The sequence below is a fragment of the Impatiens glandulifera genome, unplaced genomic scaffold, assembly GCF_907164915.1.
Source record: "Impatiens glandulifera unplaced genomic scaffold, dImpGla2.1, whole genome shotgun sequence".
Taxonomy (NCBI): Eukaryota; Viridiplantae; Streptophyta; class Magnoliopsida; order Ericales; family Balsaminaceae; genus Impatiens; species Impatiens glandulifera.
This window is the reverse complement of record NW_025919590.1, coordinates 63,470-77,898: the sequence shown is the minus strand read 5'-3', so window position 1 is coordinate 77,898 and position 14,429 is coordinate 63,470. Positions and strand designations below refer to the sequence as shown.

At 32.5% G+C, this 14,429-nt stretch overlaps 1 protein-coding gene across 1 annotated transcript; it reads right to left on the bottom strand.

The window, feature by feature from the left end:
- Positions 1–9,245: 9,245 nt before the first annotated feature.
- On the bottom strand, positions 9,246–12,643 carry LOC124918209 (putative U-box domain-containing protein 42). Its single transcript, XM_047458414.1, has 4 exons — positions 12,614–12,643; positions 11,362–12,537; positions 10,962–11,271; positions 9,246–10,886 (listed from the first exon to the last, which is right to left on the bottom strand). Exons 1-4 carry the CDS (start codon positions 12,641–12,643, stop codon positions 9,268–9,270), a joined length of 3,135 nt encoding a protein of 1,044 aa, XP_047314370.1. The 3' UTR covers positions 9,246–9,267.
- Between the last annotated feature and the right edge of the window lie 1,786 nt (positions 12,644–14,429).

The following is a 14,429-nucleotide window of genomic DNA, read 5'->3' as shown; positions in this document are numbered from 1 at the left end:
TTGATAGGACCTTCTATGACAACACTCCACATGTCATCATGAAGAGAAGAGAGGTGAGCACGAACTCTTTTCTTCCCAACAATGTAGTTTTCACGAGAGAATGTTGGAATGGTTGTAGCACTAGCATCTTTGGATATGTTCGACATATTTCAGGAAAGGCTTGAGAATAGAAACAGGGCTCTGATACCAATTGATAGGATCGGCTTTATCGATAGAGACTGGGTCTGGCTAAGGATGAAGGCTTATGAAAAACGGTTTGATAGAAATCGTGTTAGTAATTAATATCTCTTTCTATTCTACGCAAACTTGTGTAAACACTTGAAACAGATTCAAGGCGGAATTGTTTACTTAGGTTTGAAGCACGAGATGAAATATGAAAAGATGACAGAAATGAAGAACACAACAGTTTGTTTATGGATGTTCGGAGAAACTCTCCTACGTCACCCATTCTTCCAACCACCGGAAGGATTCACTATAATATGATAAGAATCAAATACAGTTTACACACACTTAGCTCACTATTGAACATAACACTTTCTGTTCAATTACAAGATGAAGAATATCACTCAGCTAAAGGTGTTTTGATTCTAGCTCTCTCTCTCTCGATTCACACACAGTACAATCAGAAAGAAGCTTCATAGAATACGTTCAGTAAGCAAGATGATTGAGTAGTTTCTCTCTCTGCAAAATCAGATTACTTGTTCGTTAGGCAAAAGCTCAAGATTGTTAAGGCAGATTGTCCGTTGTCCTTAGGATTGATTAAATACTAAGTAGGAGCTAACAGTCGAATCTTCAAGAATGATACGTGGCACTCTTCCATTGGAAAGCCTCCATTGTACACAGCAGGTTCTGAACACAAGGATCGTGGCCGTACAGTTCGAACTGGTAGTGCGCTGAATATTCCATCAGGGATGTACCTGCAAAACGGGTAATTTGAGGAAAATTCTCTTACGTGGCATTCCTTGATTGGATGCATATAGTTGTTGTACTAATCTTCACTAGAAAGTGGAGCAGTAGTAGGGTACAGCTATAGCACGTGGGTAGGAGGTATGCTAGATTCAAGCGTACTACTTAAACTGAGCATTAGACGTATTTCAGTTAGACGGATTGTGAAAATCAGTTTAATGAAATAGGTCAACTCCTTTTAATGAAAAACGTCTATTAGACCGCCTGGTCTAATAGAATTAGACTTGCGTCTAATTACAATAACCATTAGACCGGCAAGTCTAACTCCACTGAGTTAGACTGACACGTCTAATTCCGGTTCTACCTCAAACTAATCTGAAAGAGTTAGACGCACGTCTAACTTTCACTAATTAGACCAAACGTCTAATTATTCAATAACCATTAGACCGGCACGTCTAACTCCACTGAGTTAGACTGACACGTCTAATTCCGGTTCTACCTCAGACTAATCTGAAGGAGTTAGACGCACGTCTAACTTTCTCAACAATTAGACTACCCATCTAATTACAAGTATATTAGACTACACGTCTAATTCCATTAGACTCACGTCTAATTCCGTGTATTCATTAGACTTGCGTCTAATTCTTTACATCTATTAGACTTACACGTCTAACTCCGATGAGTTAGACTGTACGTCTAATTCTATTAGACTTGCGTCTAATTCTGTGTATTCATTAGATCATCCGTCTAATTCTTTACACATCTATTAGACTTACACGTCTAACTCCGATGAGTTAGACTGTACGTCTAATTCCGAATATATTAGACTCACATCTAATTCCGAATATATTAGACTCACGTCTAATTCCTTTAGACTCACGTCTAATTCCGTGTACCTATTAGACCGCCTGTCTAATTTACACGTCTATTAGACTGCACGTCTAACTCCGATGAGTTAGACTATGCGTCTAATTTTATGCTAATGAAAATCAAAATCGGTCTAATGACCCTCATTAGGTCCAAGTCTAATAACGTATTGTCTCAATACACCTGTATCAAAACTCATAAATTATTTCATCATCAAAATATCAGAGGGTAAATTATTTCAACACTTAGTCAAAATAATTTGACCCAACACAATAATACAAATGACAATAGAATATTAACATTTCGAGTAACTTAAATATTTACAACACATGACAACAACGTATAAAAATACAGGACAACATAGTTTAGGACACGGGACATCATAATTTAAGACATGGGACAACATAAAATAAAATAGAAGACAACACAAGCCAACAAAAATATTAACAGTTTTATACAGGTTTTTAAAAACAACAGAATATTAACAGTCTAACTACATAAACAACAAAAAGATATACCTATTTATGTCCCCAATTGTTGGTAGGTTATTTTCAGAAATAAAAGACATCCCAACATTGGGAATTTTGTCTTCGGTACATGGTGATGATGGTTCATCCATAGGGCTACATAAGACAAAAAAGAGAAATCAGCACAAAGAATACATGACAACACATGAACAACATATTACATTAATACATGACAACATATTGAATAAAATGCAGGAAGACATATTGAATAAAACGCATTAAAACGCAAAAAAAATATAGTTTAAAACACGGAACAACATATTACAATAACACAAATGACATCAGAATATTAACATTTCGAGCAACTTCAATATTTACACGGGACAACATAGTTTAAGACACAAGATATCATAGTTTAAGACACGGGACAACATAGAACAAAACAGAAGACAACACAAGCCAACAAAAATATTAACAGTTTTATACAGGTTCTTGAAAACAACAAAAATATTAACAGTTTTATACAGGTTCTAGCTACATATTGGTTCCTACACATAACAATCACAAAACAACATAAAAATGTGAATCTCTTGAAACAAACAGAAGAACAATAAAACAAAGAAAAAAGTAAACTATGATGGCAGAGTAGATATACCATTAGAAGAAGAAGCTAATCGGACAGTCGGATAGTGACGAAGACGAATCTAAACAAAACGCAAGGAGAAGACGACGAGGATGAAGACGAATCTAAAGAACGGAAGGACGGCGAGGATGAAGACGCAAGAACAGTAAGAAGTTAAACGACGAGGATGAAGACAAATCTAAAGAACGGAAGGAGAAGAAGCTAGATGGCGCGGATGAAGACAAATTTAAAGAATGGAAGGAGAAGATGATAAACAGCGTGCCGAGGGTGAAGAAAATGGAAGAAGAAGAATAAGGAGGGTTTTGTTTGATGAGCGGGAAATGAGATGAGGATTTGTTGGAGAGAGAAGATGTAATTTTTTTCTCTTTCCTCCGTGGCATGCCAGGTGGATTCGCTTCTTGTTTCGTTCCCCCAATTCGTTTCTTGTATCATTTCTCATATAACAAATACTTATAGCTCAACATTTTTTATTATTACTATTTTAATTTTCATTAAGGTTATGAAACTAGCATTATCCACAATATTTTTATTTTTTTTACTAATTAATAACATTACTTACTTTGCAAAAATTAATTAAATAAGTTGTAAAATATTAATATATTTTGATTTAAAATTTATAATCAAAATCTGTTACAAAATCATTCAATAAATATTCAATTAAATTGATAAATAATATAGGATAAAAATTAATAAAAAGAAAAGAAATAAAAAAAAACACATAAATAAATGACAGTAAAACAAAAGGAAAAAAATATAAATAAATTAAAACTATAAATATGTCCAAATTTATAATACATCAAAAAAAAATATTTTATCTTATTTTGGATACATTCTAATTTCATTCTTTAATGGAACAACGCATTAAATATGTAACCCGCAAACACACTTAACCATTTAATCAGACGCAAAACTTGTTACCTAACGAACTCGAACTCATGAACTTAGGGTTAGTATAGATCTCTTATTGCTGCTAATATAAACATAAATGATAGTCACATACATAAAAGTTATAATTTTATGTTTCACAAGTTAAACATGTCAAAATTTATAGTATAAAATTTGGGTAAATGTTATACTAATTTATCTTAAAATAATTTTAGAAAAAATCAAGGGATCGAAATTAAAGCCAAAAGGGTGAAAGAAAAATCAATTTCAAACAATCCCTTAAGCTTTAAAATAAAAAATAAATTCGTAATCGGGTGTAGCCAAAATCCTGTGAGATGGCTATAGCGAAACTGCGTCCGCTAGATGAGTATCGGATCTTCATCCAACACCCAAGAGCATGTCGCGTTCCCCGTTGCAACTGAAGACGCGTGCGCATGAGAAGTAGGCGATCAGCTAACGCCCATTAGCCAGATCGCTAACGAAATGTCCAAACGGCGTTGGACGGACTACCTATGGAATGCCTCAAATGCGCATGAAACGACGTCGTTTCATGCGCCACCTTCGTCTTCATCGCGATCGACGGAGGAGATAAGATCAAATCCACTTTTGATTTCTCAAAAGTGGAACTTCCTCCACAGTCAACATTTTCGACTGATTTGAAAGGCGGAATGATCACCTTACCATGGTGACCTCTTATCCAAATACTGATGATTCATCCATATTATAGCCAACTTGAGGAAGAATAACCAAAATATCATAAATGGATTTTGTCTAATTCAATCCACTAAAAGCCTCTATCGACTCGAGGATGCTATAAATACATCCCATGAGTCATTTTGAAACCAATGAATCTACTCTCTACCTTCAAATCAAAGAAATCAAAAATCCGCCATTAAAACATTAAGCTTTCGGATTTTTCAAATTTCATGTTTAAAGCTTGGATTTTAGCATCCCAAAAGTTTTCCTAAGGATCAATGAGTGTTCTCCAATTCATTGGTAATATTTCAATCACCCTCTAATTTATATTTACAGTTTGAATTTGAAAATTTTATATTTCAAATTATATAAGCTTGTATGCTTGCTATTTATGGTGTTTTATGGTTGGAAATCGATCTTAGAATCATTTATGAACTTTCTGGATATGTTAAAAACAATCGATCAAACTAAAACAGAAAAACCTAAATTTAAATTTTAAAAATCAAAAAAAATGTATTTACTACTCTTATGCTAATTCTCTTAAATCATAGCCCAAAAAGCATCCCAACATGATTCTAATCATGTTGGATAACTATTTGGATCATGTTTGATCCATCCAGATTATGTTTAATCAAAATCAAAATTTTCAAAATAATTGAAATTTTGAGTTCTTGATTTGGTCAAAACGAACAGGTAGTGTTCTTGTTTTGATACTAATAAAGTATATGAGATATAAGGAAGCTATTGAATATCTCATTTCTCCTCAAAAGAACTTTAAAATCAAAAACCCAATTTTGATCACAAACTATTTTGAATGATTTGATCATCATCCATGTTGATTGATACATTGAAATAATAATCAACATGTTCCTGGGAGCTTTGTGAATCTACTCAAGCTCTTGAATCAAAATATTCAAGCTAAAAAAAAAATTAAAAATTGCACTTTTGTGTTCTTGAGGACCAAGAATTTCGACCTCGGACCGAGAGGTCCGACCGACAATCATCGGTCTGAATCGAGACCTTGGATCGAGAAATTCAAATCTATGACCGAGTGGTTCGAGAGATTTTCTTGAACTAGGACCGAGAGGTCCGACCAAGTATTTTTATATCCATGACCGAGAGGTCCTACCTAGAACCAAGAATTCCAAAACCTATTACCGAAAAACCCAAAAACTCTTGTTTTCTAGAACTATTAATAATTTTTATTTGTAGTGAGACAAAACGCGGGCTGGCCCGCCTAACCCGCAACCCACCTTGGGTTGGGTTGGGAATTTTCAGCCCGCCAGAATGGAGGGCTGGTCCGTTGTGTGAGTTTTGGTGGGTAGGCCCACCTCGCTATGGGTTGGCCCGTCTGACCGCTCTAGTGGTAGTTAACTTTTGATAAATTTGTAGACAAATTTGATGTTATTTCCTTATAATATTTCCCCTATATTTATAGAAAGATATGAATGTAATTTAGCAGATCGAATGAGAGTGGAACGACGTGACGCAATCTGATTGTCTAAAAAAAAAATATCTTGTGTTTCTCTACTTAAACTAATTTTTTCAACCAATTAGATAATAATACATCATTCTCTATCATTTCCTCTCTGGATTCACATATCACTCATGTAAATATTTTATAAAGTTAGATATATTTTTTTAGGATAAATTAAAGACACTAGTGACCTACATAGTTTTAATTTATAATTAAAAAACTTGATTACAAGCATTCAAACCAAACATATAAATAAGACTGACTAAACAATAAAATTGGGAAATCTTAAATAACCTTTATTTTAATTTTCACAACAATAAAATATCTTGTCATTTTCAACTATATTTAAATGTATTCATCATAGAAAGACAAATTTATTCAAACATCTGAGAAAGAAGTATTAATATCCTTTAGCTTATTTTTCATAGGTTAATATTCTATCTTCATCTCGATTCATTCATATTATTAGGGATGAATGGAGCTTAAGGCTGAGGTGGGCTTACCCTTAGTTCATCCATAATATTTTTTTTATATTTATATACAATCTGGCAAAAAAGGAACCGATTGTTAACGATGAAATTTGGTAGGTTTTGAACATTGTTTGAGAGAAAAAGAAGTTAGATATATTTATTTTGTCTTTTTATTTGATTATAATGATTAATTGGATTTTAATTAATTTGTAAAATTTTAATAGATTATTTTAGTGTTCTTATAATATATAAGTATTTTTTTATCTTTTAAATTTATTTATTTTCTTTATGTTCAAATAATATTTTATAATAAATAATTAATTTTAAATAATTAATATTAAAATTGTATATTCCGATCTTTAAAAAAATATTATTATTATTTATCTAGGGCTACCTTCACCATTTTTATAAATTATATGTCACTAACTTTTTCAGTTATATATAATTTTATTTTTTATTTTGGTGAGTTCATCCCAAGTTGTTTTCTTTATTTATTTATTTTTTATCGAGTTTACTTTAATTATTACATGTATGAACCAGTTGACAATTGGCATTCCAAAAAATATATATAAAAAGAGTCAATTTAATATTTTTTACTAATCTATTGTTATTTTCCAATAATATTTAATAACAAATGTTTGGTTATAATCATATCCAATCTTAATAATGTTTATTTGGTTGGACTATTAATTATATTACCGTCACAAAATGAATTTAAATTTTTTTATTATATTTAATTGTATAAAAACTTAGTTAAAATTTTACTTTACTAAATTTATTTCAGTTTCATGATACTTTTCTTCTGGACAAATTTAGGTTAGGCTGAGATGGTCTTAAATTCAACAAAATATAACTTTTCTTTACGGTAAAAAAGTAACGTGACTCTTTATTTTTATTTTTTTATTCACTATTTTCTTATATAAATCTAAAAAAATGTTAAACACATATTTATTTACTTCTTTTATTCATAATTTTCTCTTTATTTTATTTAACTCTATCAAAAAAATATTAAATATATTTAAAACAACTTTTTTACGATAAAAAAAAGTTGCATGACTTTAATTTTTTTTATTCACATTCGCTATTTTCTTATATAAAACTAAAAAATTCTAAACACATATTTATTTATTCGTTTTATTCATAATTTTCTCTTTATTTTATTTAACTCTATGAAAAAAATATATATATATTAAACAAATTTAAAATAAATTTCAAATCCACCTCCAACTGAAATTTCTAAATCCGTATTTACCTATTATAACATTTTGATTGTAACACATATCTTTAAAACGAGGACAATGATTCATCTTATTTAAAATATTTAATTATAAATTTCACAATTCTCTAATTAATGATGTCTGATTTTTCTAACTCTTGACCATTTGATATATTTAGGTCTTTTGTTTTTGGAGACCTTTGCATGTAGGAATTTAAAAGAATGTCAAGGTTCTTCTTTGAACACACCAACGTGCCTTTAGGGGGAGTGTTATTGCATTACACTGCCAAAATTTTACGCAATTCTAAATGGTAATACTGGAGGTAAAATCGATATATTTTGTTCGATTCGAATTAAATCTAAATTAAATTAATCTAATTCGTAATTCAAACCATTTTACTAATTAATACGGACGAAATATTGATTGTATTGAATATGGTTTAGACAATCCAAACTAATATATATTATTTTTAAATAATATTTATTTTATAATTAATTTATTTATTTTATTTGTATTTAAATAAAAATAAAAAATAAAAAAGTGAATTAAGTATATTATATATTTTAATTCAAATTATTTTGGACTAATTAGATTATTCAAATTCAAGTTAATCTCATTTAATATTTTCTTATTTAATTAATTAATTTTTATTAAAATTTTAATATTTTAATTAAAAAACTCGAATCTACACAAATAAAAATGTTGATACTTATATTTAAAATTGAATGATATTTTTAAACATATAACTTTAATCTTTTAAACAAATAAATTAATAATATTTTAAATTCGTTTATATTATTTAATTATATATATATATATAAGAATTTTAAAACTATATATTCTTTTGTTATATCCTTATATATTAATATATAAAATTATAAAAATAAATTGACAATTATAATTATAAGTGGTGTAATGGTTAAGTGTTGATTATGTATAATAAAGTTTAAGGATTCAATATAAATTTATAAAAAAAAATATAGAATGTTTATATTAAATTGATAAAATCGTATGGTTAAAATTAAAATTCTAAAAAAAATTGTATTGTTGTCTTTAAAGTCCTTTAATGAATCTAAATCCAAATTCAAATAAGGAGAAATTTGACGAAATGACATAAAAGATTAAGGTAAATGAGTTTTTGACCTATACATAAAATTAAATGTACGTGTGACTATTTTTTTTTAACGAAAATACTTCTATTGCGAAAAGTCTATAATCACAAAAAGCAACCGGCTTTAAAAAAAATAAAAAAAAAATTGTGTCTCGCGATTGTAGACTTTTCACCAGGCATTGTGGATTTTTCACATGACATCTAGTTCCGTCTCACAACCGGCAGTTGCGTCTCGCAACATGGACAATTTTATCAAAAAAAATATATATATATATATATATAAAATAGTCACGCATTTTAAATTATGCGCCGGTGAAAAACACATTTATCTCAATAAGTTCAAATTCAAATGTAGTCAAATTTCCCCAAATAAGTTAAAATTCACAAATATTAACAAACGAAATTTCATCAAAATACACAGATATTTACTATTCAAGATTATATATACTCTATGCGCCATGGCTATAATTACATTAGGTCTTCAATGGTTTCTTGAAGAAGAAGAAGACGAAGGTAGAAGAAGAAGAACTACATTGACATTGTCATGGTGACATCTGAGGTGAAATTAGGCATCCTATTCAAATATCTCAATATATTCTCAGCCGTCTGTCTTGTATATCCATCTCCATGATGAAACGCATTTACCAAAATCGAAGGAAGCAATTTATCCCTAGATAGAGTATCAGAAACAACAGATCTATCACTTCCATCGCCGATCAATAGCCTTTCCATTATCCAAAACACCTTCCTCCATAACACCTCTTCTCTATGTTCTCTCACTACACTCAACAAATACTCCATCGCATTCAATCCGTTCAACACGATCACACTCTTCTCAATCACAACGTTTTCCTTCAACAATGTGCTTAGTGCTGATAACACCGCCTCAATCACCTCCGTCTTCTCGCTCTCCAAACATGCTAAAAGCCTCTCCACCGCCTTCGCTTCCACTAGACAGAATGTATCCTGTGCAGAACAAACTCCTCTATGAACTGAACAGATAAACGGTTCAGTTTCTTTCGTTTGACGAAACGAACCGCATTTTCTCAGGAATACTTGCAGAAGCTTGCGTTTCTTCGCTGGAGGAAGTTTTGATAGGTTGGATGATTGCAACGAGAGATTTTCAAGTCCGATCGCTGATAGCTTCCGGATCTCGTCACTCGATGTCTTCGCAAGTAAGTCTGTGAACACCGATGTTAGATTGTAGGTTTTCGCGAGAATAAGTATTTGGTAGTCGTAGAGAGTGGACGTGAATCGGACTAGGATTCCGACTAATCCTTCTAAGTAGGAATTCGCATGCCTGCTTGTTCTAATGGAGGTGGTTTGGATTTCTTTGATTCTCTGAAGAACAACAGGTACTGTATTCTTGTTTAAGAGATTTAAATTCAGTTGAAGATTCTGATGAGGTAGCTTAGCTAGGAAATTGGCTGAAACTGTTTGTTTTTCCGTTATTCGATTCATTTCAGACGGAAACACGATTAGGTTCTCTGGTTGTCCTCTGGTTTTGCATAGTCGTTCTGCCAATGTGTTTCCCATGTAAGGAGATAATGAAATGAGTAGCTTAGTTGCTGCAACAGAAAGCTCGTCGGTTGGATTGTTGATGAGCTCGATCAAACTGTAGCTAGCGTCCGTTTCCTTCACAACTGAGATAATCGCAGACGAGGTTCTCTCCGATTTCATCAGACAAAACAGTACTCTAATGAGATTGATGTTGAGTCCGTCTGGAGTCGTGTTCTTGAGCAAGCTGATTATATTGTAGATCATATATTCAGAAGTAATCGAATGTCCATCTTGATTTACTCGCACGTTGTCCAGTTCGACTTCTGATTCTATCAAGTTTGCAAGAACCGTAGAAGCTTCAATTCTCGAGTTTAATGGTGAGTACTCTGATTTGTGGGTATTTCTAAGAAATATCTCTTCAACCATGTTCTTCACTATTCCTGCCTCCACCAGAACTGTTGCATTCGGTTTGTAAGATGAGATCTGGTTTAAAGCTTTGAATGCTGCGTTTCTCGTCATGTAGTTATCACTCTGCACCATTTTGATTAAAGCTGGTGAAGCCTTCTCAGCCACCACGGTTTTGCTTTCATGACCTAGAACAACCTCTGCCAGGTAATTCGCCATCTCCGTTTTCATCTCTTCTGTACCTGATTTAACATTCGGTTTTGTCAAATATTAGAACGATAATCTTTAACTAGAAGTTAGAACTCTTCGTGAATTACCTTCGGCTAGATGTCTCAGTAGTGGTTCTAGGAAACCATTTTCCGCCATTCTCTTTACATTGATAGAACATTTCTCCAAGTTCTTCAAAACATCTCCTGCTTTCTCTGAAGCAGAGGCATCAACAGACTCCCTGTATTTGATGGTGATCAGCATCAGAATTCCTCCTGTGATCGAACCTATCTTCTCCGCCATAGACTGTGTGCATGACAGCTCCTTAAGCAGTGATAAGGATGCGTTTCTTATGGGCTGATGGCCGCTGGACAGCATCCTGATCACAATAGTCATGTCCACTGTCCTGAATACCATTTCCTAAGAACAAACAATCCATCAAAAGATTCAAAACAAAAGAATCAGACATGTTTTCATTCATATTTGGTTATTGGGTAGTAATGCAATAACCTTTCCCTCGTCGTCTTGAGCGAGTTGAAGGAGAAGTTGAAGCGTAGAACATCTCACGTTTCTATCTCTATACATCAAGAACCGAACCAACAACGATAATATCCCCATTTCCCGGATCATTAACCTACTACTGTTCTTCCTCTGCGATATGCTCTCAAGCTCGTTCATTGCTTCCAAGACCATAGATTCGCTGTTGGCAAGCGAAAGTGCTGCCCTAGCACACTTAACTCTCGCGACCTCATTCCTTTCCTTCCATTCCTCAATCGTGGCTTTCAGAGCTATGTTTGTACTCAAAGATCTATTCAACAACTTGTTACCTGTCTTGGGACAAACAAAGTCTTTCGGGTCCTTGAATCTTCCAAGCCAATCGACAATGGCAGCTCTCTCAAAAGTTGCTCCGGTTTCTAATGTGACCGGCTCATCCATAATCTTGTTAGTCAAAGGGCAAAAGAAGGCTTCGTAATGTGGCTCCATGTATTGAGCCATTTTAGGTAAAGACGATAGGTTTCCTCCCGGGCTTACATTTCCATAGCTAAAGCTGTTTCTTAGTCGATTTCCCTTTGATGATGGGAAATTCTCGATTGAATAATCAATGCTTACCGAGTATAGATCGGTCTCTACTTCAACCATTGGTAGTACCTCTCTCGATGGAGTAGAAATATATTTGTCATCAATGCTTACCGCCGAGTATAGATCGGTATCTACTTCAACTATTGGTAGTGGAGTAGAGATATCTTTGACATCAACTTCTTCTTCTTCTTCAGTTTCCTTTGGCTCTGTTATCTCGAAAACTCTTGCGCTTGTCATCTCCTTAGAAAGTGATTTAATTGATAGTTCTACGAATTCGAGATCATGAAACGTCTTCGACGGTATTGAACTCAAATCTCTTCCCATATTGTAAATAACCTCTCTCAGTTTCTTCTCCATAACATCATTTGCTTGGCGTTTGACGACTATTTCCTTAGCCGAATCGATTCTTCTAGATAACATCTCCATAATATCCAACGCTGTATTGGAAGTTTGTAGTTCCAAAATGACTAATGACATCCGATAGAAGTAACATCCAAGTTCGACGAAACGGTCGGATTCTTCTTCCAAATTCTCAAGTGATGCAGTGATCTCTTCAATGGAAGATGATGACAAAACCGCGATCGGAGCATTGCTCTCTCCATCTCGCTGCATTATATAACGAAGATGTGAATGCCCAATATCCAAAACATAATCAGATTCATAGCAAATTCAAGAAACTTACCGATATCCAATATGATCCATTGCTCGACATGACGATTTCTCTAAATGAGGAAGAAGCAATCCTACCATTCAAAAAAGTTCTGCATATTTCAATTTGGACGCTATTGACTTGATGAACATATCTCCTATGTGGTGGGTTGCAGACATCATTTGATATTTACTTTTATTTTTAAAAAATGCATGTTGGATTGAGTTGGGTTGACTTAATTTAATGTTTATCCTTTCTGGGGTTTGTTTCTGCTGAAGAACAGACAGACCAATAAGGTGGAAGTTTGTTGAACTAACTTGATGATCATTTAAGGAACACTTGATTATGGTTATCTTATGATCATCGGTTGGTTGATAGTTACACCAGATTGCAGAGTGAATAATAGACTTGGTTATAATTAAGAGACATTAGTCTTGACTATGTCAAAAGTAGCAGAGGGACATGTAAGTCATAAAGATATGTTTTTTTTTGTTATTGAGATTTTATGATAAAAAATATTTTAAAAATCAATCTTTCTTGAATCTTAATTACTAAGTATTGCAATTCTAATTCGCAGAGCTGTTTCAATCTCAAACGGCCGTTGTGGCGACTTTTTTCCAATTTGTTTGGTAGTTGATCGAGATGGGTTGGGCGACTCCGCCCTAATCTCAGTGTTTGGTCCCGATAATTGGCTTGAAAAAAAGATTAGCTGCCCTAATTTTAGTTTAAAAAATATTTTTATTTAAATTTGAACTTATAATTAAATAAAAAAATATATTTTTTAAATCCTAAACCATTATGCTATAGATTAAGTATTTATTAGTTTGAACGAGTTTATAAATTTGAGCTCGAGTTCGACTCGAGTATTTACTTACAAGCTCGACTCAAAAAATTTGAATAAAATTAAAATTTTAAATACTTTTGTAGAAAAAAATGTTTTTAAATATTTTACGTTTTAATATTAAAATAATTAAAAAAATACTATTTATTATCAAGTTCGATAAACATTCGAATAAATATTTATATGAAGTCGAGCTCAACTCGAATATTAAATGAGTCAGCTTGAGCGACTTAAATTTGGTTAAGTCAACTCAAATCTAGGTCGAGCTTTGACACGAACAACTTGACTTAGGCCGGTAAGTAAACCGACCGAACTGTTAAAAACCGACCAAACCGAAGTTAATCAAACCGATAAACTGGCGATCTGAAATAGCATGAATCGAACCCATTCGGTTCGGTGCATCGGTTTTTTTGTTGCGAAACCGTTCCACCAATCGACCAAACCGATCCATTGTATTTAAGCTTAAATGAAACCCGGGGAATAAAGATGCCTTTTCGTCTTCAGCTTCCTTATCTATAATGCCATCATTAATTAGTTGTTGCTCCATTCCAAAAAATTTTTACTCTATGAATGAAACAAATTAAATTTTAAAGCTTGAAGATGAAGTTCTCCCCTTCTGAGAGAAGTGACAGAGAACCATTTATACTGTTATAACATTATTATATATATTAATTTGACCAATTTATTTTATGTAAATGTTTATTGATATTGGTTGCAGATTCTTTTAGTTTTTTTTAAGTATAATAAATTATGTTTATTTTTATGACTTTAAATTAGATGAATAAAGTTAAATTTTTTAAATTTAAGTGTTTTTTTAACATATTTTAAAACCGAATAAACCGACCGAACCGACTATTAAACTGATTAAACCGAATCGACTATCAAACCGAAACCGACGGTTTATGATTTGGGTAAACCGACGCCAACGGTTTAGTTGTACATTTCAGTCTATAAACTAATCGAACCGAACCGCTTATAGGCCTAACTTGACTATCTGTAATCCTAATG